Source organism: Delphinapterus leucas, chromosome 1, assembly GCF_059928025.1.
Source record: "Delphinapterus leucas isolate spDelLeu-1000000601 "Yukka" chromosome 1, BTC_Dleu_Yukka2, whole genome shotgun sequence".
Taxonomy (NCBI): domain Eukaryota; kingdom Metazoa; phylum Chordata; class Mammalia; order Artiodactyla; family Monodontidae; genus Delphinapterus; species Delphinapterus leucas.
Genome location: NC_143129.1, coordinates 184,362,668 through 184,385,068, shown reverse-complemented (window position 1 = coordinate 184,385,068; position 22,401 = coordinate 184,362,668). Strand labels below are relative to the sequence as shown.

The following is a 22,401-nucleotide window of genomic DNA, read 5'->3' as shown; positions in this document are numbered from 1 at the left end:
ATATAAAATTATTGTATATTATATATAATTATAATATATAATATACAATTATAATGTATATTATATATATTTAATATATATAATTATATATACATATATATATATATATTTTTTTTTTTTTATGGAGAAAGGGGCCCACCAAGGCCAGAACGCCTCAGCCCGCGGAAGTCATAGCGGGCCTGTTTCTGGAGCTTTCCTTGCAGACTCTGCCGGCCTTTAAACTTCAGGAGGATGAGCGACTGGCGAGGGGTGGGGGCCCTGCGCGGGGTCCAGCGCCTCCGCGGCGGACTGCAGGGCGGTGCCGCTTTAAGGATGCTCTGCGGGTACCGGCGGTAGGCGGCGAGGATGAAGCCTGGCTAGGATGCAGCCGTGACGTCACGGCCCCGCCCCGCGGGGTGATGCTGCAGGAGCAGTGGCGGGCCGGGGGCGGCCGGGCCGGGACCCGAGCTGCGACCGGGGCAGGCAGGACCCCGGCCTCGGAAAGGGATGCCTCCTGGCTGGACCCACAGGTACCTCCATTTCCTCCTGTGCCCTCCGCACAGCTTCCCGGCTCTGTGCTGGGAGAGTCGCGGCTTAGGCCCCAGGGTAATCAGAGTGCCAGGATTGGGACTGGAGGTTGGCACCGAGACCTTTGTTCCCCTTGGATGTCTAATTAATTGAACTGTCAGTGGAGCCCACGTCTCGCCCCCTGAGTGCAGAACTCTCCCGCCCTGAGAAGGGTAGCAGTTGGGTGACAGATTTATTTCACATTTGCAAGGAAAGAGATTGAACACTGGAATTTGCCCCAGGCTTAAGCTCTGCTTATGGGTGCCGGAGGCCTGTTCCCGGGTCACCTGGGCAGGTGTCATCCGCTTCCGGTTCACCTCCCGCCAGAGGCTTAATGAATGCTCTGGATGGCTGGGGCCCTGGGATAATCTGTCTCAGCATCCCAGGATTAAGTTTATGATGAGCACCAAGGGCTTCTGCTTTCTCGTCAAGGGTAACATGCTGAGGCTGAGACGGGAGGGTTACAGCGGTTCGGTTCATTCTGTCCTCGACAAGTCGTTTGTGGGGTTATCGTAATGCTTTTGTTTTTCAGTTTTTATAGGGAAGTAGAACCAGGTGCTGATGAAAGTTCAATGTGTGCCTCACCGGGGGTTTGGGGATCAGTTGGCCGTCAGGCAGGGGCTAGATTGCCACAGGTCAAAAGTGAGAAGTGGGCGGCACACAATTGAGCAAGTAGCTGGTTAAATACATCCCCTGAAGTCCATAGAGCCCTTTACTGGTCTGGGAAGATTTCCTTGAAGTATAAACTTTGAGAATTGGTAGAAGGAAGGACAGGGAAGGGCTGTGGCCCCATGTCACCCCACAGTTGGAAGCCTGGTTTCACGTAGAGAAATGAGGAAACGACTTGAGGTCAGAGTGGGGTAATTTTAAGCATTCGAATTACGTGGACGTTGTTTATTTTTATGAATCTATTGCCGCTTAGTCATCCCGTAACACAATTTGAGGGATTCATTCCTTGAAACATCCTCTGTATTCTAGAAGCACAGTGGACCCAGCATATAACCTGGGGGGTCCAGGAATATGTGCACATTTGGGGGGGGCCGAGTAAACGGTAATACAGTGTGATCGAGATGGTCTGATGAATATTTGTATTAAAATTCTATTTTACTAGTTTACATTTTACTTTCTTTTTTATAACATTCAAAAGTGAATTTTCAGTAGTTCTTAGAATAAACTTCCGTGGACAGCTTTTAATATATGTATTTTTAAATAAAAGTGGTAACCCTGATCGCCCAAACTTGAAGGGGAAGCCTTAGTGAAGACTCTGTTCAAGCTCAGGTTTAATTCCGGTTCAGATGTGTGTCGGGGGGCGGGGTGTAGGATGGGGGCGGTGAGGGTCTCACTTTTGCTAGGACGGGCTGCAGGCTGTGTTTTAAAGCTGGAGGTGGTGGGCAGGTGATGGTGAAATTGTCACATCACAGGTAGAGACATGGACTATTTACATAGTCCATTTTAAGTGGGTCAGATATCCTCCCTTTTCAAAAATATACTTCCGCCTTATGCTGTGTGAGGCTAAAATTCTTCCAGACGGGGCCCATGGTTCTTCATTCTAAAATGAAAGGGAAGGTTTCTAACGCGTGTTCACTTAAGTTCACTTTATGGGGGTAAAATGCCAACAGGAAAGAGAGGCGTCCTGTGCCTGAAGGGGCAGGTAGAGAGGCACAGAGGGAGTTAGCCACCGAGGCAGGTGCGGGGCTGTGCCCAGACAGGTGAAGTCAGGTTAAGCTCTCTGACACACCTGGGCTAAGGTCTTCCTTCTGACTTCTAAGGAGACAGTCTTATTATGCGGTGTTCCAGCGGGTCCTCTATTTCTATGATATTAATGAATGAAGCTCCAGGGTCAGCTAACAACCACCTGGGTTTGTGAAGGCAAGACCAGCCATTTTTTCTCGAGTATTTACTATGTACAAGGGCCTGAGTGAGACCCGTGAGGAACATAAACAAGATGCTTTTAGCTTAAAAGTTTAATTTTTTAAAAACTTGACTTAATCTTCGTAAGTGGATTATGTTTTTAGTGAAGTATTACTTGTCTGCATAGTTCTTAGGTACCCTCTGCTCTTGTTGTAGAGGAGAGCGTGAGATTTTTTTAAGGTCATAAGATATACCTTTTCTAGAAGCGAGAGCAGACTGATTCGCTGGTTATGTCATTCCCTGCCATCTTGGTGTGAAATCTACCTCGTACCAAGTCTTCCTGGTCAACTAATCCCTTCTTGATGGGTTCATCTCTCATCACCACATCGCCACTGTGCCCAACTGGTGCACAGAGCTCCTTTGCATGGGTGGTTCCCACTGCTTAGCATGTCTTTCCTCCACTGTTTCACCTAACTTGAGGGCAAGAACTATGTCTTTCTTTTATCTCTATAAATTCAGTGTCTTGGTATTCAGTACTCAGCCAAATGGGAGGATGGGTGGGTAGGTGGGCAAGTGGAAGGATGGATGGATGGATGGATGGATGGATGGATGGATGGATGGATGGATGGATGTTTGAAAGAGTGGATGGGTAGACGGGTAGGTTGGGTAGATTAGAGGACGGGTGGTGGATATGTATATGGATGGGTGTATATGTGGATGTGGATGGATGGGTGGATGGGTGGGAAGATGGGTAGGTGGATGGATGGATGGATGGATGGATTGGTGGATGGTTTATTGCGTTAACATGTTGCGTTCTGAATCCTGCTGGGACGTCTCCAGAATAAATCATTTCTACCACTGGTGTCTTCTGAAGAGAAGGAAGACAATCCCCGAGTGGGTGGGGTAGTGGGGGAGTTTGGGATGCACATCTGGAGTGATAAGGAATTTCAGAGTGATTCATAAGGAAGTTATCGACTAGCAAGAGTGTGATGGAGGGTGTACAGTAAGTTAAAGTCAGAAATAAGGGCCTCATTTCTAAAGCGTAAAAACTAATTTTGATGGGGCTTCCCTGATGGCACAGTGGTTAAGAGTGCGCCTGCCGATGCAGGGGACACGGGTTCGTGCCCCAGTCTGGGAAGATCCCACATGCCGCGGAGCGGCTGGGCCCGTGAGCCATGGCCGCTGAGCCCGCACGTCTGGAGCCTGTGCTCCGCAACGGGAGAGGCCACAACAGTGAGAGGCCCGCGTACCGCAAAAAAAAAAAAAAAAAAACTAACTAATTTTGAAAGAAAGCCTCTACTATTTATCTCGGTAAATAACAAGTGTTCTTGTAAGGAAACCTATCAATGTTGGGAATGTCGTCTCGGGTTTAGGGCCTACTTCCCAGGAAGGACTCCAAAGGAAATTTAGGCGATTGCTTTTTTGTGATACAGATGAGGTGAGCTGTGTCACAGAGGTCAAACCCAATGCAGAACTTCCCCCTCTCATGTTTTTATCTGTCTCTTTCCCTCTGATCTTAGTAGCTTTCCTCTCCCTGTGCTTAGTAAAATTGACATTGGCTAAAACGCACAGGTCAACATGCTAGAATCTATTCCTTTAATATTTACAATCTAGATTCATTTCTAAGCAGTGAAAACAGTTGGATGCCCAAGGGCAGGTCTCCGAGTGGCACACATTGTAAACCCCAGGGAGGTGGGGGACAGAGGAGGCAGGAGTGTCTGTGAATTAACCTACACGCCTGCTAATTCCCTACCCAGGGCGAGGGCGTTGCAAAAATTCCTCAAAAAAATAATTTGAGGATGGAGGAAAATCTATTTCTCACCCTCCCGGATTCTTTCTGTCCCTCACTTTTTTTTTTTTTTTTTTTGTAAACTGTATCCCTATTCAGTGTGTTGCCTATAACAAGCAGGATTCAGGGAGTCGGTTTATTTCTTTAAAGAGAGCATTTCAAACACTATGAAAGTCTCAGTTCTCCTGACTCGACTGAAGATTCATTTGTCCAGCTGATGTAAAAGGAAAAGACTTGAGTTGAACTCATTTGGCGGCTTTTAGGTTTGGGTCCTCCGGCTTAGGGTGGAGAGGAAACCCAGGTATTAGGGAGGGTGTGACTCTCCATCCCGAGAAGGAAGGGCTGTCCCCTCACCACTTACAAGTGCTCAGGGTGCCTGTGAGTCCTGTCTCCCCCCAGGGTGCCTGGTCTCCCCCTCTGCTCCCCTGGGGCCTGCAGGGAAGGGCAAAATTAGCCCTGGAAATGGGCCACAGGTCCTAACATAGCTCGGCAACATTTGCGGCCTGAGGGCAGCCACGGGGCTCTTGGTGGCTCCCACTCTTCGTGGTTCTTTGCTGGGCCCTCCCGGTACAGCCTGTCTGGGGAGCCGTCCCTTTGAGTTTTAGTGCGGGGACCTGAAGGATTTGATCCTCTCTCTGGCTCTGGTCTCCCCGGGCAGGCGGGCTGCCCCGATGCGAAAGTGAGGCCCAGGGACACCGTCCATACAGCAGGCTCCACTCCGGGGGCTCGGTGTCGGCTCTACGGGACCCCCGAGTGAACTCACCTTTCCCACGTGGACGGGTGAGCGGTGCCACGGGGGGTGGAGGGACAGAGCCACCGGGACAAATGAGCTCGCGTGGTGGAGGCCCCGCGGGTGACGGCTGCCCCCAAACGGGCTTTCCCCACAGGAGCACCCACCGGCTCCCCCTACGATGACCTCCCCGGTGAGCAGCGCCCCTCCGGGAGAGGCCCTCTTCCCCTCCTTGACCCCTCAGGACCTCTGGAGGCCCCCGATCGCCAGTTACTCGGGGTCCATGACCCGGCACATCAGCCACCGGGCCAACAACTTCAAACGACACCCCAAGAGGAGGAAGTGCATCCGGCCATCGCCGCCCCCGCCCCCTAACACCCCGTGTCCAGTCGAGCTGGTGGGCTTCGGGGACCTGCACCCCCAGAGGTCCTTCCGGGAGCTGCTCTTCAACGGCTGCGTCCTCTTCGGCATCGAGTTCAGCTACGCCATGGAGACGGCGTACGTGACCCCGGTGCTCCTGCAGATGGGCCTTCCCGACCAGCTCTACAGCCTCGTGTGGTTCGTCAGCCCCATCCTCGGTGAGCCCCCACTCGGCCCGCCCGTGATGGCCTCCGAAACCTCCCCAGAAGCTTCCAGAAACCTCAGTGGAGGAAGCTTGAGGGTCCCCAGGGGGACAAGGGAGGGGACAGAGTAAGTCCCCCAGTTGTGTGGGGCTGTAGCAGAACACAGGTATGGCCGGTCAGACCCCGTATCTTAAGTGACTTTATCTAAACCAGATAAAGGACCAGACTTCAGCAGACCCCAAGGATTCCACCATCCCGTGCCAGGCGGTGTCGTCAGGGGAGACAAGCAGTACAGCTGGGGGTGGTTTGGGTCTGGGAGGTCCTGGTCTTTCTTGGATTCCCAAGAAGGTCATGGCTCCTTCGTGCCTTGTAGGGGCCTAAGTAGAAAATTTAAGGAGAAGCTGAGTGATTCCAAGAGCCTGGTTATCTTTTGTTTTCTAGCTCAGGGTTCTGTTGCTGACTCTGAGTTTCATCGTCTTATTCTTTTGATGCCCTGGGGACGTTTGAGCGCAGGTGTTTCAGGAATCTGATGAAGCTCTTCGGTGTTGGTCCCCATGTACAATGGGGACCTCAGCAGTGACCACTGACCTGCTCTGTTTCAGGATTCCTACTGCAACCACTGCTGGGCGCTTGGAGTGACCGATGTACCTCAAGGTTTGGAAGGAGACGCCCTTTCATTCTTGTCCTGGCTATAGGTCTGTTGTTTTGGAATTGAAATAAAACGGAAAAAAGAAAAAAGGCCCCAACTGCTTCCTCTTAGGAAAATCTAGAAGAGTGTTGACCAAAACAGTTATCCAGGTCGTGTCACTGGTGTGGTAGCGGGGAGCACCCTGTAATCCAGTCTGGGTTAACTGTGAAAATATCTCATTTTGATCACTTTTTAAAAATGAGTTAATAGGGGAGTTCCCTGGTGGCCTAGTGGTTAGGATTCCGGGCTTTCACTGCCATGGGCCTGGCTCAACCCCTGGTTGGGGAGCTGAGATCCCGCAAGCTGCATAGCACGGCCAAAAAAAAAAATAGTTAATAAAGTCTATATCATTCCTGCTATGCTTGATGAAATAAAAACCCTGATCCAAGTGCTTAAGGTTTGATTAAAAAGGAGTTCTTGGGGCCCTAAAGATTTCAGCCTGGGGCTTCCCTGGTGGCGCAGCGGTTGGGAGTCCGCCTGCCGATGCAGGGGACGCGGGTTCGTGCCCTGGTCCGGGAAGATCCCACATGCCGCGGAGCGGCTGGGCCTGTGAGCCATGGCCGCTGAGCCTGCGCGTCCGGAGCCTGTGCTCCGCAGCGGGAGAGGCCACAACAGTGAGAGGCCCGTGTACCGCAAAAAAAAAGATTTCAGCCTGAAGTGGTGGACGCCGGGCCGGCAGGGCCGCGCTTCCCTGGTGACTCTGTTCTCCATCCCCAGGCGCATTGCTGGGCCTCTCACTCTTGCTGAACGGCAGGGACATCGGGACGGCGCTGGCTGACACGGCCCACGACCACAAGTGGGGCATCCTCCTCACGGTGTGCGGCGTGGCGCTGATGGACTTCAGCGCGGACTCGGCCGATAGCCCCAGCCACGCGTACATGATGGACGTGTGCAGCCCCGCCGATCAGGACCGCGGCCTGAACATCCATGCCCTCCTGGCAGGTAAGGTTCTGTGCAACTGGGACAAAATGCAAAGACGTGGGCGAGCACGGACGTGTTTGAAAGTGCGCCTCTCAAACCACATATGTCAACAGTACACATATTATATACTATAATATCTATATTTTAATCTATATTTCTTTTTTTATTGAAGTATAGTTGATTTACAATGCTGTGTTAGTTTCAGGTGTACAGCAAAGTGATTCAGTTATATATGTATATAATCTGAATCTCTTTCAGATTCTTTTCCCTTATAGGTTACTACAATATATTGAGTAGAGTTCCCTGTGCTATGCAGTAGGTCCTTGTTGTTTATCTATTTTATATATAGGAGTGTGTGTATGTTAATCCCAGACTCCTAATTTAGCCCTCCCCGCTCCTTCCCCTTCAGTAGCCATAAGTTTGTTTTCTATGTCTGTGGGTCTACTTCTGTTTTGTAAATAAGTTCGTTTGTATCATTTTTTTTTTTAAGATTCCACATATAAGCGATATCATATGAGATTTGTCTTTCTCTGTCTGGCTTACTTCACTTTGTATGATCATCTCTAGGTCCATCCATGTTGCTGCAAATGGCATGATTTCATTCTTTTTTATGGAAGATATCGTTGATATATATGCATATATGTGCGTATATAGCTCTGTATGTGTGTATATAACCGTGTGTAAATAGTGTTATACATCGTTGATTCTCGTTATTCAGGTAGTTGTGTCGTTCAAAGGCGTCACGAGCTCTGAATTAGCCAACCTCGAATCATGGCCCGTGGAGACATACAGGGTTAGGTTCCTGCGAACCTCTGGCCACATCATTTTTGTCAACGGATCAATACATAGCCTTGTTCTATGTGTTTCTGTTTAAAGACATCTTATTTAGTATATATCACGGATTCATTAACATTGAACTCACGGCCAGCAGCACTATGACTCATGCCTGAACGAAGCTCGTCTAACTCACATATTTTCCCCATAAGACACGTCGCGGGCACCGGGCACTTGGGAACCCTAGACAGCGGTAGCGCTACACTTGGGGGCTGTCAACTAAACAGCGTGTCACCCCAAAAAAGCACAAAACTGCAAATATGTAGCGCCCACATAGACTATGAAAAGGATGGTTGTTGACAGTGTGAGAGTTGAAACAAGAAGGCAGAACATCACTGTGGAAAGTCTTAGCCGGGACCGTGTGTGTCGGGCGACTCTTTCACTGCTCTGGGAATTCCCTGGTGGACCAATGGTTAGGACTTGGCGCTTTCACTGCTGTGGCCCGGGTTCAATCCCTGGTCGGGGAACTAAGATCCCACAAGCCGGGCAAAAAAAATTTTTTTTTCACTGTTCTGCACGTATCCGAGAGTGATTGCGTGTTACATATGTATTTATTGGGGTCACAAATCAATTTTACTGAGTAGGTAGATTTGAAATATGGAATCCGTGAATAATGACAATTGACTGTGTGTACACACACACGCACACACCTGTGCTGCGCTTGATGCCAGACATGAGAAACATTCCCACTGAAGTCGGGAAGGAGGCGGGAATGACCACCAAGGGGAGGGGTGCTGGGGGAGGGCTGGACTGCGAGTGTGGGGTTAGCGGATGCGAACTATTATATATAACATGGATCGACAACAAGGCCCTACTGTACAGCACAGGGAACTAATATCCTATATCCTGTGATGAACCATGATGGAAAAGAAGATGAAAAAGAATATATATGCATAACTGAATCACCTTGCTGTACAGCAGAAATTAACACAACACTGTAAATCAACTCTACTTCAATAAAATTGAAAGGAAGAAAAAACAAAGAGCCTGTGCTTGGACTTCCCTGGTGGCACAGTGGTTAAGAACCCGCCTGCCAATGCAGGGGACATGGGTTTGAGCTCTGGTCCAGGAAGATCCCACACGCCGCAGAGCAACTAAGCCTGTGCGCCACAACTACTGAGTCTGTGCTCTAGAGCCCACGAGCCACAACTACTGAAGTCCATGTGCCTAGAGCCCGTGCTCCACAACAAGAGAAGCCACCACAATGAGAAGCCCGCACACCACAATGAAGAGTAGCGCCCGCTCGCTGCAACTAGGGAAAGCCCGCGCACAGTAACGAAGACCCAAGGCAGCCAAAAATATAAATAAGTAAATAAATTGTTTAAAAATAAAACAAACAAAACCTTCAAGGGAATCAACTGCAAAACAGTAAGAGAATTCAGTATGATGTTTGCTTATCAAAGTATCATATAAAAATCAATACCTCTAGTGTTTGTATATAAAACACTTATCTTGTTCTAAAATAAACTATCCCATTTATAATAGCAATGGAAAAGATTTCTAAAAATCCAGGGAAAGATGTCATATGTGTAGGACCTGCATGAAGAGGCCGGGGTGGCCCAGGAGCTGAAATCCTGAATCAGTTTGTGCTTTTCCTCCTGTTCATGGTGGGACTTTAGGCAACTGCTCGGCCTCTCCAAGCCTCAGTCGCTTCTTCTAGAAAACGTCGTTGTTCATCTCTCTTTACAATCCCGTATGCACATGGGTCCAGGGAGCTTCTGCGTGGGTCCAGGCAGGCAGGAGTTTGGAGGGTCGGAAGAAGGAATTAGTTTTTTATCTTATATAGACAGTCCCCAACTTATGATGGTTTGACTTAACGATTTTTTTGCCTTGACAAAAGCTATACACATTCAGTGGAAACTGTACTTTGAATTTGAAGTTTGCCCTTTCCTGGGCTAGCGATATGTAGTCCGATCCTCTCCTGTGATGCTGGGCGGCAGCTCCCGTTCACCCCTGTGATCTCGAGGGTCAACAACCCTACACGGACAACCGTTCTGTTTTTCACTTTCAGGACAGTCATCAGTCAATTACATGAGACGGTCAACACCTTATTATAAAATAGGCTTTGTGCTAGATGCTTTGGCCCAGCTGTAGGTTAATGGAAGTGATCTGAGCATGTGTAAGGTAGGCGGGGCTAAGCGATGATGTTCAGTAGGTTAGGTGTATTCAGTGCATTTTCTTTTTTTTCCCCTTTTTAAAAAATTGACGTATAGTTGATTTACAATGTTGTGTTCGTTTCTGGTGTACAGCAAAGTGAATCAGTTATACATATATTTATATATACATATATAAAATCTTTTTCAGATCGTTTCCCTTATAGATTTTTACAAGATACTGAGTATAGCTCCCTGTGCTATGCAGTAGGTCCTTGTTGGTTATCTGTTTTATATATAGGAATGTGTATTAAATGCATTTTCATCTTATGATATTTTCAACTTACAATGGCTTTATCAGGATGTAATTCTGTAGTAAGTACATGAAGGTCTGTACTCTTCCGAATTAGTTTTTTTCTTCCTCTTTTAAAATTGTGTTAAAATACACATAACATAAAATTTACCATCTTAGCCATTTTTACGTGTACAGTTCTGTGATACTCTCACACTGTTGTGGAGCCATCACCGCCATCCACCCCCGAAACGCTTTTCATCTTGTAACACTGAAACTCTATAACCATTAAATAATAACTCCCCAATCTCCCCTCCCCCAGCCCCTGGCAACCACCATTCTACTTTCTGCCTCTACAAATTTGACTGCTCTAAGGAACCGATGTGAGCGGAATCAAACAGTATTTGTCTTTGTGGCAGGCTTATGTCACTGAGTATAATGTCCTCAAGGTTCATCCATGTTGTAGCGTATGTTAGAATTCCTTACTCTTTTAAGACTGAATAATATATCATTGCATTTATAGACCACACTGTGCTTATCCATTCATCCTTTGATGGACACTTGGGTTGCTTCCACGTCTTAGCTATTGTGAATAATGCTGCTGTGAGCATGGGTGTACAAATATCTCTTCAAGACCCTGCTTTCAGTTCTTTTGGGGCCTCTATCCAGAAGTGGAATTGCTGGGTAATTCTATTTTTAGTTTTTGGGGGAGCCTCCTTATTGTTTCCCACAGCAGCTGTGCTATTTTATATCCCCACCAACACTGCACAAGGGTTCCAACTTCTCCACTTCCTCGTCAACTTACTGTTTTCTGGGTTTTTAAAAATTGTTCGATAGTAGCCATCCTAACGGATGTGAGGTTGTATCTCACTGCGGCTCTGATTTGCATTTCCCTAATGATCGGTGATGTTGAGCATTATTCCATGTGCTTGTTGGCCATGCGTCTATCATTGGAGAAATGTTTATTCAAGTCCTTTGCCCATTGTTTGAATCAGGTTGTTTGTTTCTTTGTTGTTGAGTATAGTTCCTCGACTGTGCAAATGTATCACTTCGATCATTTAAAAAAAAATAGTGCATAAAGTTCTCGCAACTCTGACCTTGATTAAGGGTCACCAAACTGCAACTGTGTCTTCAGAAGGAGTGGGGGAAGCTAATTAGGACCATGAATGTGGAAAGTTAAGAATAATAAAGCTGGTGGGGGGGGCGGGGGGGGCTGGATATGAGATTAAGAGGCCCGTAAGAAGAGTCTGGAACAAATGAAGTTCTACAGAAAGCCATTAAATAACTAGATTCAGGGTCAGGTCCCACCATAGGGACATGTGGAAGGTTGGGCTGAATGTGTCTGAGTCCAGGCCTTTCCACAGGCGATTCTGTTGAAAAGGTCAACTCCTGACATGGCTGGATCTCCCCAAGTGGAGGGGAGGGAGGGCCCCTGCTGGTCGGATGCAGGTTCCCCTGCATCTCCAAGAGTAAACCAAGAGTTTTACTCATCCCAACCAGTAGCCTGGTCAGAGTATAGCTGGACTCAAAATAGAAAAGCACCTAAGATGCGTGATGTGGCTGCAAAGGGGCTGGGCGGATGGAGCCCTGGCGCCTGGCCTTGCTCTGCCATTGGGAGCCCAGCGCTGGGAGGGAGGAAATGGCACTTTCTGGAGGTGAGAATGTATTTTGCCACTGGCCGGGCACCGTGTGGCATCACCTACATTTTCATGGTGTGCTGTGTGAACCATTGGCTGTTTGTTGGGTCCCTGAGGCCGTGGGATCAGTGAGTGGGATCAGAGGAAAGGACCAGATTCCTGCACCCCCCTGTTCCCCGGTGGCTCCGGGGCCCGAAGAGCTGCCACCAGGGGTGACCCATGAGGGGTGACTTTCTTTCTTTTTTTTTTTTTTTTTTATAAATTTAGTTATTTTATTTTATTTTTGGTCGCATTGGGTCTTCGTTGCTGCACGCGGGCTTTTCTCTAGTTGCAGCGAGCGGGGGCTACTCTTCGTTGTGGTGCACAGGCTTCTCATCGCGGCAGCTTCTCTTGTTGGGAGCACGGGCTCTAGGCACGCGGACTTCAGTAGTTGTGGCTCACGGGCTCAGTAGTTGTGGCTCGTGGGCTGTAGAGCACAGGCTCAGTAGTTGTAACGCATGGGCTTATTTGCTCCGCGGCATGTGGGATCTTCCCGGACCAGGGCTCGAACCCGTGTCCCCTGCATCGGCAGGCGGATTCTTAACCACTGCGCCACCAGGGAAGCCCAGGGGTGACTTTCTTAACGGTGGTCAGGCCCAAGGACGATGTCGCCAGGTGAGGAAGACAGGGGTGGCCACGTGAATTCCCGCACGCACACGTGCAGTGGTCTGTGTGCTGGGGACCAGGTCTCCCGTGTTTACACAGCGCTGAAGCTGGGGGAGGGGCGGGACTCCAAGGGGACAGGTGACCCAGTGTCGACACTCACTTTCCCTCCTCCTAAGACGCTGTGTGCAGAGGGGACCAGAGTGTGGGCAGGCGGTCATCATGCCCTGGCAGGCGGCCCTCAAGGGCAGGGGACCGGGTCCCCCAGGGTCCCCCCGGAAATCCCATTCTCTTCTCCTTTTCTTTGGGGCGTAGGTGGGACAGATGATACATCCGGGTCCTTGGGGTGGATTTTACAAATCAAGTAAGGAAGCGAACACCTTCCTCGGGGGCTTTCTTCCCCGCTCCCTGCCCCACTTCTCTCCCCAGGTCTCGGAGGAGGGTTCGGGTATGTGGTCGGGGGGATCCACTGGGATAAAACCGGCTTCGGGAGAGCCCTGGGCGGGCAGCTGCGGGTCATCTACATCTTCACGGCCGCCGTCCTGAGCATCTCCACCGTCCTGACCCTGGTCAGCATCCCCGAGAGACCCCTGCGGCCCCCGGCCGAGAAGAGGCCGGCCATGAAGAGCCCCAGCCTCCCGCTGCCTCCCTCCCCTCCTGTCCTGGGTGAGGAGGGCGCCGGCCAGACAGTCCCCTGCCCGCCGGCCAGCAGCCTCCACACCAACTTCTCCAGCCCCATCTCCCCACTGAGCCCCCTCACGCCCAAGTACGGCAGCTTCGTCAGCAGGGACAGTTCCCTGACGGGCATCAACGAGTTCGCCTCGTCCTTCGCCACGTCCAACATAGACAGCGTGCTCATCGACTGCTTCACGGGTGGCCACGACAGCCACCTGACCATCCCCGGCAGCGCCCCAAGGCAGGGAATCAGTGTCAGCTTCCCCCGGGCCCCCGATGGCTTCTACCACCGGGACCGCGGCCTCGGGGACCGGAGGGACGTCGCCCTGGCCACCGGCCCCGACGGGGACGTGCTGAGGGTGGGCTCCTTGGACACCTCCAAGCCGCGGTCGGCTGGCATCCTAAAGAGACCCCAGACCCTGGCCATCCCGGACACAGCCGGAGGAGGTGGCCCCGACACCAGCAGGAGAAGGAACGTGACCTTCAGTCAACAGGTAAAAGCAAACATCCGGGGGCCGGGGGAGGGGGGAGCCAGGAGTCAGAGGGCGCTGTGCGTGGTCCCCCCTCGTCAGATGATCTGGAAGAGAATTCCCGGCCCATCTGGGCATATCAGTCAGAAGGGACCTGGGTCTAATAGGTGGGCCCCAGGGACATCCCCATCCTTACACCCTGTCAGTGTCGAGATTCTGGGCCCGACGTGAGCCCACAGATGCCTTCAGGGTCTCTGCTCGGGGTCGCACTTTAAGACAGTGGCCACAGCAAAGGCCTGGCTCTTTTAAACACCCTTACGTTTGCCCAGGGCTAATCCAGTGAGTTTGTCACAGCATCACGTGTACTGCGGTCATTCCTAGTCTTTTCCCTGCCACGTCCAGCCCACTTTGGCCGTGTGCGCCCAGTGCCAACTGAGCTAAGTCTTCCTGAAGGACAGAAACAAAACATAAACCTGGCGGCTGTTTCTGGGGCCTCCTTCCCTCCCCAGGTGGGCAACCTTAACCAACCAGCCCAGAGGCTGCCCAGAGGCTGTCGATACTCTGGATCCCAAAGGGCGCAGGCATGTTCTGGGAAGAAGAGAACCTTCCGGAAGGCTGTCTGTGTTGTATGTAGGATTGGCTGGAAGGCCACGAACTGACATGTGGGATTTTAGCTGCTTTCAGAGTCCGTGATCTTGGAAGAGGCTACTTTATATTAAAGAGAGTTATGCTCATTTAAAGTAGACGTGAGGGCCTCCCTGCCCTCAGGGTCATCCAGGGGATGGAGTTTCCTGAGCAGGAAGCCTATGACCCTTGTTCAACCCTCACAGGCCCCCAGAGGGGCAGTTCTGAAGGCGGGTGACCTGGACATGCCCCTTGGACACGGCTGCCATGTGGCCGCGTCTCCCGTGAAGCAGGCCCCGCTCTGCCGGCCCGACCCTCCGTCAGACATCCCCACCCGCACTCCCGTGCCTGGGAAGACCCCCTGATTTCGTGGGAGGCTGACATTGGGAGGTGGCCACGCATGTTCGCTTCGTTGTTAAATTCTTGAAGCTTAACCACGCCTCCTTTGTGTTACCGCGAGCCGGTCTTAGGGCCACTTCTATCGTGTCTTGAACTCAATGTCATCCCATCTCGAGGAAGCGCTCTGCACAGGTGGGCGCCAGTCCTGCAGGGAAGCATCCAGGTCCCCGTGGGCAGCATCCACAAGCTCAGATCTGGAAAGCGTCTGAAGAACTGAAAATCACCGGAAGGAATCCCAACCTTGGCAAAGGAAAGCCACTTCTCTAATTGCTCGGGTCAAGGGCATGTCGTCCTCATTCCTAAGGACAGCAGAGCAGTTCATCAAGTCTTTTGTCAATACTGGGTCATCCTGTCCTGTTTCCCGAAATTCCACCTGGCTTCTAGATACAGTCCTTAAATTCTGGTTGAAAAATCTCTTCTTAATCCTTTTAAAACTTTCCGTTTTCGAATCAGTTTTGGAGGAAAGTAAAGTTCATGAGCTAAATATGAACACATCTGGGCTCAGTGGGGACATAGGTGTCAGTTGAAGTCTTCCTCCGGCAGCTGTGGGTGACAAGCTCTGTTGATGCAGCTGCCCTTGGAACCGGCATCGTGGGCTGTTCCTTTCCTTTTCATTCACCCACCCGGAACGTCCAGGTGCCGACCCAGCACAAGCTCCCGCGCGGACCCAGAGTGAGGCACCTTCTCCTCTCTTGAGACGTCCAGCTCCCAAAGGCATCCGTTCACCTGGCTGCTGTCTGCAACCCCAGCCCAGGCGGGGCCACGGTGGGGCAAGGCCTTGTCATCCCGGCAACAGGCAGCAAACTGAGCCAGTGAGCGTATTTGGCGATGGCGTTGCCCTGACAGATGCTGGTGACGTGGAGCTGGCTGGGTGCCCGGCTCCCTCCCTGCACGGGCTCTGTTGGCCACCCTAACCCCTGTATAGGTAGGAGTCCACCTGTCCAGATGCCCAGTCACCTTGGAATCGGTCTTTTACATCCTCTCTTACAGAAAAGATGAGACTTCGTAATGTCTGAATTTCAACTGACCCGTATTTCTTTTCTTTCAAACGTATTCCACGTTTGGCAAGGTCTTAGCTTACTCTCTGTGGCCCAAAGGCAGGCACCGCGAAGGGAAATTCGATTCTCAGCCGCTTCCGTCTCTGGAGAGACGCCTTAAAGTCATTTCTCTCTTTCGGGTGGTGTTTGGTGTCCAGTTCTCACCGCCCAGGAAGACAAACCCTCCCAGCCTCTGGGTTTGTGTTTCTGATTCACTTTCTCATCGAAGCAAAACACACGCTTCCGAGGGGTGCCTGGGGTTTGATGCACTGAGGAGGAACTTTTGGGGGCTTCCCTTTCAGGTGGCCAATATTTTACTGAATGGCGTGAAATACGAGAGTGAGCTGACGGGCCCCAGGGAGCCGTCGGGGCAGCCGCCGTCCATGAGGCACCTCTGCTTCACCATCTGCAACATGCCCAAGGCCCTGCGGCACCTCTGCCTCAACCACTTCCTGGGTGAGCTCGCGGCGAAGCCTCCCGCGTGTCCTGCCCCCCTCGGGTGGCCCTGCGGGAGGGGCAAGGCTCCGGATGCCTGGAGGCCTCTCCCCTCCACTCGGCCTCCCCAGGCGTCACCAGGGGCAGGACGTGGTGGGGACGGGCGGGGCGGGGGGGCCGCGGGGAGGGCTTTTCTCCAGGAAGAGCCGGGTCTCCACGGAGCCCAGATCCTCAGGACCAAAAGCTCTTCGGGCAACCCGCAATTAAGGGGGGCATCACTTTCCCACTAGTGGGACTTGTGTCTTAAGCCAGTTTGGACCCCTCACGCTTAGAGCTGAGACGTAAACACACACAGACACACACGTCTGGTGCTGGTCTCACGTTCACAGGCTCGGCTTTCGAATGACTACCGAGAAGCCCCAACTTGCGTTCCATGCCCTTCGGTGTCTCTTTGCTGTTGGGCTGTTGACCTTCTGAGGGTGATGAGGAATCTGAGATAATCTAGGCTCTCAAACACTGTGGGATGTAAATCAGAATGACCCTCTAGGAGGCAATTTGGCAACAGGCAAGAATCTTAAAAATGCCCATCACCTTTATCCCAGAGATCCTACCTATTTGGTGTTCTTTGCAAGGATGTAGTCCGAGGTTTTATCACGAATCCATGTGCGAGGTATTTATCACAGCACGACTCACGATAGCCAAAGACTGGGATGGGGGAAAGGGTAAATGTCCAACAATGGGAAGATGGATCCACACTGTGAAGTATTTTGCTGCCATTAAGATGGGGCTGTTTATGAATATTTAATGGCGTAGGGAGCATGCATGATAATTACTGGGGTTCAAGAGACCCCATAAATATCACCTCCTTCCTCTATAAAAGAGGAAATGCACGTGGAAATCAGAGGAAGGAGTGCTGTGGTTTTCTCGGTAACAGAGCAAATTAGATCTCTATCAACACTTGCCCTTCCTAATGTATTTCTCCCAGGTAAACGGGTGACCCCTGCCCCCGCACTGTGGCTGGAGCCCCACTGGCATTTTCTCGCCTCCCCTGCAGAGGAGGGGGAAACAGGAGGAGCTGAGGGTTAGCTTTCCTCCTGGCAATAACGTTCAGAGAAAGAATAGAATACAAAACCTTCACGCGGCAGAGCCTATGTTATAAGAATATATATTTTAAAAAGACGGGTAGGAAACCTACAAAATTTTAACAGCGGTAAAGTCATGTCTGCGTGGTGAAGCTATAGGTAATTCCTTCTTTAAGTTTTGAATTGACAATCATTGGTCAAAACCACCTGCGGGCGGAGGAGGGGCCACGGGCCAGCCCCTGCCCAGCGTCACCAGCCCTTCCCCCCTCCCAGGGTGGCTCTCCTTCGAGGGGATGCTTCTCTTCTACACGGACTTCATGGGCGAGGTGGTATTTCAGGGGGACCCCAAGGCCCCGCACACGTCGGAAGCGTATCAGAAATACAACAGCGGGGTCACCGTGGGCTGCTGGGGGATGTGCATCTACGCCTTCAGCGCTGCCTTCTACTCAGGTACCGGTGGGCTGGGCTCAGCGGGGCGGGGCCTCCGTGGGAGTGATAACGGCCCCTGGGCTGGGTGGCTGGTACCCATTCAATGAAGGAAGGTTGTATCTTTACAGCTGCAGATACAGCATCCCAATTTGGGGGGAGACAGCGCTGTTTTTTTCTCCGTTATCCAGTGACCCGTCGTCAGGGGTCAGCTGGGGACGCTGCCTGGTGCTGCGCGGCGGGGCAGGGCCGGGTGGGGACGGGCGTGTGTACGGCCCTGAGTAAGCAGCTGGCTGGGATGGGGCGGGGTGTCAGGCCCGTAAGCGAGGGACACGTGGGGGCCCAGGGACAAACCACGAGGTCACTCCCGGGGGGGTGTGCCGTCCACCTGCCACCCCTACCCCATCCTTCCCATGTCGATTCTCATGGTGGCTGGTCCAGAGGGAGGGAGGGTGCAGGTTTGACCGGGGGTGCAGCTAGAGTGAGGCTGTGGAACACGTGGGATGGGTGCGAGGAGGCCGAGACGACCCTGAGGTTTGACTCTGCGTGCCCCACGGACCTAGGACGCTGTGCTGAGTGCCTGTGGGTTCTGGGGCGTCCCAGTGGTGGCCTAGCTGGCGGCGCACAGCCCCCAGGCTTCATCTCAGGGGTCCGCCCACGTTTTCAGTAAAAGGCCAGAGAGTCTGGCCTCTTGGCTTTTCCGGCCACAGGCTCCGGTGGGGCGACCCGGCGCTGCCCTCGAGGCAGACGAGGCATGATGAGCACACGGGGCCGAGTTCCAGTAAAACTTCGCTGATGTGCCCGGGATTCGGATCTGTATGATTTCCATGCGCCACAAAAGATCTGTCTTCTTTGGACTTGTTTTAAACATTTAAAAATGTGAAAACTGTTCTTAGCTCCAGGTGGTACAAAAACAGGGTGCAGCCCAGACTCAAGCTGACGGCTGCAGACTGTGGACCCCGTTAGCAAGCTCCAGCCCCACAGTCAGGACCATGACTTTTGTAGGAGGTCGAGGGACCACATTATTAAGAAAGAATTTCTTGGCTCTCGCTGGCGGACCCCGGCGGGCCTGGGTGTTTGGTGGCACCAGGACGTGGGGAAGTGGCCCCGAGGTATTTGACTCCGGAAAGGGGTGTCATGCGGAACCCGAGCTGCCAGGCCCCTCAGGGCCCTTAGACACTGGCCGGCCGGGGTGGGGCTGTCAGTGTCCTTGTGTTAGGAAAGCGACAGAAGCACTACGATTTGTGCAAGAACTCAGGGTTCAGCCGCAAACCCTAAACTCTAGAGCCTCTTTGATCTTTCCACCCAAAGACCGCTTCACCTGCTGCAGCACTTGGGGGCCTCCCCTGGGTGTGCAGGGGGCCACCCCAGGCCCTGCCACCCATCCAGACGACCCCATCAGTGGTCCCTTAACTCCCTGGGGCCCCCGATCGGGTCTCCCGGTCAGGGGCAAGCTGCCTGCCAGCCTGGCGGGCGGCCTGGGGCCCCAGGCGGGGCGCCGCTCACCTTCCTCTCTGGGTCGCAGCTATTCTGGAGAAGCTGGAGGAGCACCTCAGTGTCCGCACGCTGTACTTCATCGCCTACCTGGCCTTCGGCCTGGGGACTGGGCTTGCCACCCTTTCCAGGAACCTCTACGTGGTTCTGTCCCTCTGCATCACCTACGGGATTTTGTTTTCCACCCTGTGCACCCTGCCCTACTCGTTGCTGTGCGATTACTACCAAAGCAAGCAGGTGAGTGCCGGCCTTCTTGCTTCGGGCCCCACATCCAGGTGACTCTCCACCTGAGCAGGGTCCCGGGACCCGCTGCACAGCTCGGGGCCCTGTTCAAACGGGAAGACGATCAGGGCGCACCGGCAGAGCATAAACCCCGGCAGGAAGCTGCTCGCGCAGGGAACTGGGGGCGCTGGGAGAGCCGCAAGGAGAGGGCTCTGCGGGGCTTTGGGGTCAGCTGGGGGCATGTGGGCACCAAAAACTCAGCGGTCGAGGTCAATAATTCGTGAATGTGGTTTTTGTGAAAATGAGCATCAATGCCAAAAATCCACACTGAGCGAGAGATCGGGGACTTAAAGACAGGGTAAGGGACAGGGCTGAGCCGAGTCCTGGTGGCGTCTGAGGCTAAAGGAAAACTCAGGAAAACGGATCCCGTCTTTAGGTCAAATTTTGGTATTTTGTTCAGGCTGGATTTTCCCTTAACAGCTTTATTGAGGCAGAAGTCACCACAATGCCACACAGTTCGCCCATTTCCAGTGTACGATTCAGTGGCTCTTAGTGTAGTCACACCATCAATTCTAGAACATTTTCGTCACCCCCAAAAGGAGCCCCCTCCCCATTGGCCATCACCCCTCCAGCCCTCCGCTCCCCTGGACGCTTCCCGTCAATGGGATCACGTGATAGGTGGCCTTGTGTGTCTGGCTTCTCCCAGCCTCACGTTTTCGAGGCTCATCCACCCTGTGTATGAGTGGGTCCCTACCGCCTTCCTTCTTGTGGCCGAATAACGCTCCCATCGTAGATTTTTGGCAGTGACTTTGAGGCTTTACAATACCGCACTAAAAGACCACCTTGACGGCTGCCTTTCCCACAGCCCCTTTAACTCCGGGCCCCTGGCGCCTCCCCCAGGCCTGGCCCCGGGGGCTGACTCTCCCCCTGGGCGGTGCTCAGGCTGTGCACGTGACCTGAGCGCACTGTCCCCCTTGTCACCTCCCGGGAGCCCCCTTCACCGGGGTACGCGGACGTGCTGGTTCTCGGCGGAGGGCGGCCCTGCCCCGCGGGAGGGGATGTGAGGCCTTGGGCCACTCGACCCCGCTGGAAGGCTTGGGCCTCTGCTGCCCGTCAAGTCTTCTGGACACGCGGTCTCCGCTGGGCTGCGGGTCCAGGGCTCCCCTGCGACCTCCCATGGTGGTGGCCCCCACGGGCTGGGCGGGTGTCCCCAGGACTCACGTGACACCAATTCGCGGGAACACAGCCTCGGCGGGGCGGGAGTTGTCCTGCATCCCAGAGGGGAGCACAGCTGCATCTGGGAGGGGGGCCAGGCCGGGCGGGACCCCGGGTGGCACCCAGCCGCGGTCCGCGGGGTGCAGGTGGCCTGTGCTGGGGGCAGAGTCACTCCCGCTGCCACTTGGCAGCTCTGCTCAGAGACCACGTGTCACCTCTGTTCCCAGCGTGGTGCTGGCTGGGGGCGGAGGGAGCCTGACATCCAAGGTGGAGGCCACAGGCCAGAGGAGCAGCGCTGTAGACCCTGGGATCTCTGAGCACGACAGGCGTCGTAGGGACAAGGGTTCAGAGAGGGCGGAGCTGGAGCGGAGGGGGCCGGGCCGGCAGGCCCTGCATCTCCTTTAGAGGTGGGAGACCGGGAAGAGGCCGTGCCAGCCCCTGCTGGCTGCGGGTTCCTTTTCTTGTCGTCATCTCAGAACACAAATATCATCACGTGGGGCCCGGAGGACGTAAGCTGCTGGGCATGGGTGCTGGGTCCCAGGGCCGCAGGGGGCCTGGTCCAGCTGACGCACATCTCTGGTCAGTTTGCAGGGTCCAGCGCCGACGGCACCCGCCGGGGCATGGGCGTGGACATCTCCCTGCTGAGCTGCCAGTACTTCCTGGCCCAGATCCTGGTGTCCCTGGTGCTAGGGCCTCTGACCTCGGCTGTGGGCAGCGCCAACGGGGTGATGTACTTCTCCAGCCTGGTGTCCTTCCTGGGCTGCTTGTACTCCTCCCTGTTTGTCGTCTACGAAATCCCTCCCAGTGACGCTGCCACCGCCGAGGAGCACCGGCCCCTCCTGCTGAATGTCTGACATCCAGAGCCATGGCTTCGGCCTCGAGCCTGGGCCTGGTTCGGGAGCAGGCCAGCCGGCGGAAACCCACAGGGCCCTGGTGGATGGAGGCGTGACGGGTTTCCTGATGGGATGTAAATATGTGGTAAATCAATAAACGGCAGCAGCAAAGCCTACGGTTTCCAGTGTGGCTCCCCGAGGGGTGAGAGGTCACCTGGGGATTGGGCCACTCGTCACGGGGACTTGGGGAGGGGGCTGTATCATTTATGCATATATCTATCTATCTATATTACCAGCTGCAGCTTTGCACCCCGCCTCCCACCCCTACCCCCTGCCCCGAAGACACCTGGCAACGTCTGAAGATATTTTGGGTTGTCACAACTTTGCTGCTGCCTGGGAGGCTGTAAACACCCTACAGTGCGCAGGGTGACCACACACACAGCAAAGAACGATCCGGCCCCGAATGTCCACAGTGCTGGCGTGCAGAGAGCCTAACTGTACACTGCTTCCCAGAACAGAGTTAGAGCAGACGATGCTTTTGGGTCAGAAGACTTCACACCCATTCAGTCACTCACTTATTCATTCATTCATTCTCCCATCCATCCATTCATCCACCCAGCCATCCATCTATCCATCCATCCATCCATCCATCCACACATCCATCCATCCGTCCATCCATCCATCCATCCACCCACTCATCCACACATCCATCCATCCGTCCATCCATCCATCCATCCACCCTGCAGATACTCATCAAGGGCCCTGGGAGTGGCAGGCAGTGGTAGGTGCTGGGGACCCAACTGTGAGCATCAAGGCTCTGCCTCATGGAGCTGATGCGACAGGAGGAGAGACAGACAATACACTGGCTTCTAGGCCTGAGAATGATGCCAAGTGCTGGGGAGA

General features: G+C 53.1%; 1 protein-coding gene across 1 annotated transcript; it reads left to right on the top strand.

Annotated features, from left to right (window-relative positions):
- The first annotated feature begins 263 nt into the window (after window positions 1-263).
- SLC45A1 (solute carrier family 45 member 1) lies at window positions 264-21,821 on the top strand. Its single transcript, XM_022598663.3, has 9 exons — window positions 264-509; window positions 5,074-5,494; window positions 6,082-6,174; window positions 6,885-7,109; window positions 13,016-13,755; window positions 16,094-16,247; window positions 17,582-17,758; window positions 19,260-19,465; window positions 21,250-21,821. Exons 1-9 carry the CDS (start codon window positions 399-401, stop codon window positions 21,517-21,519), a joined length of 2,397 nt encoding a protein of 798 aa, XP_022454371.1. The 5' UTR covers window positions 264-398; the 3' UTR covers window positions 21,520-21,821.
- Window positions 21,822-22,401: the final 580 nt, after the last annotated feature.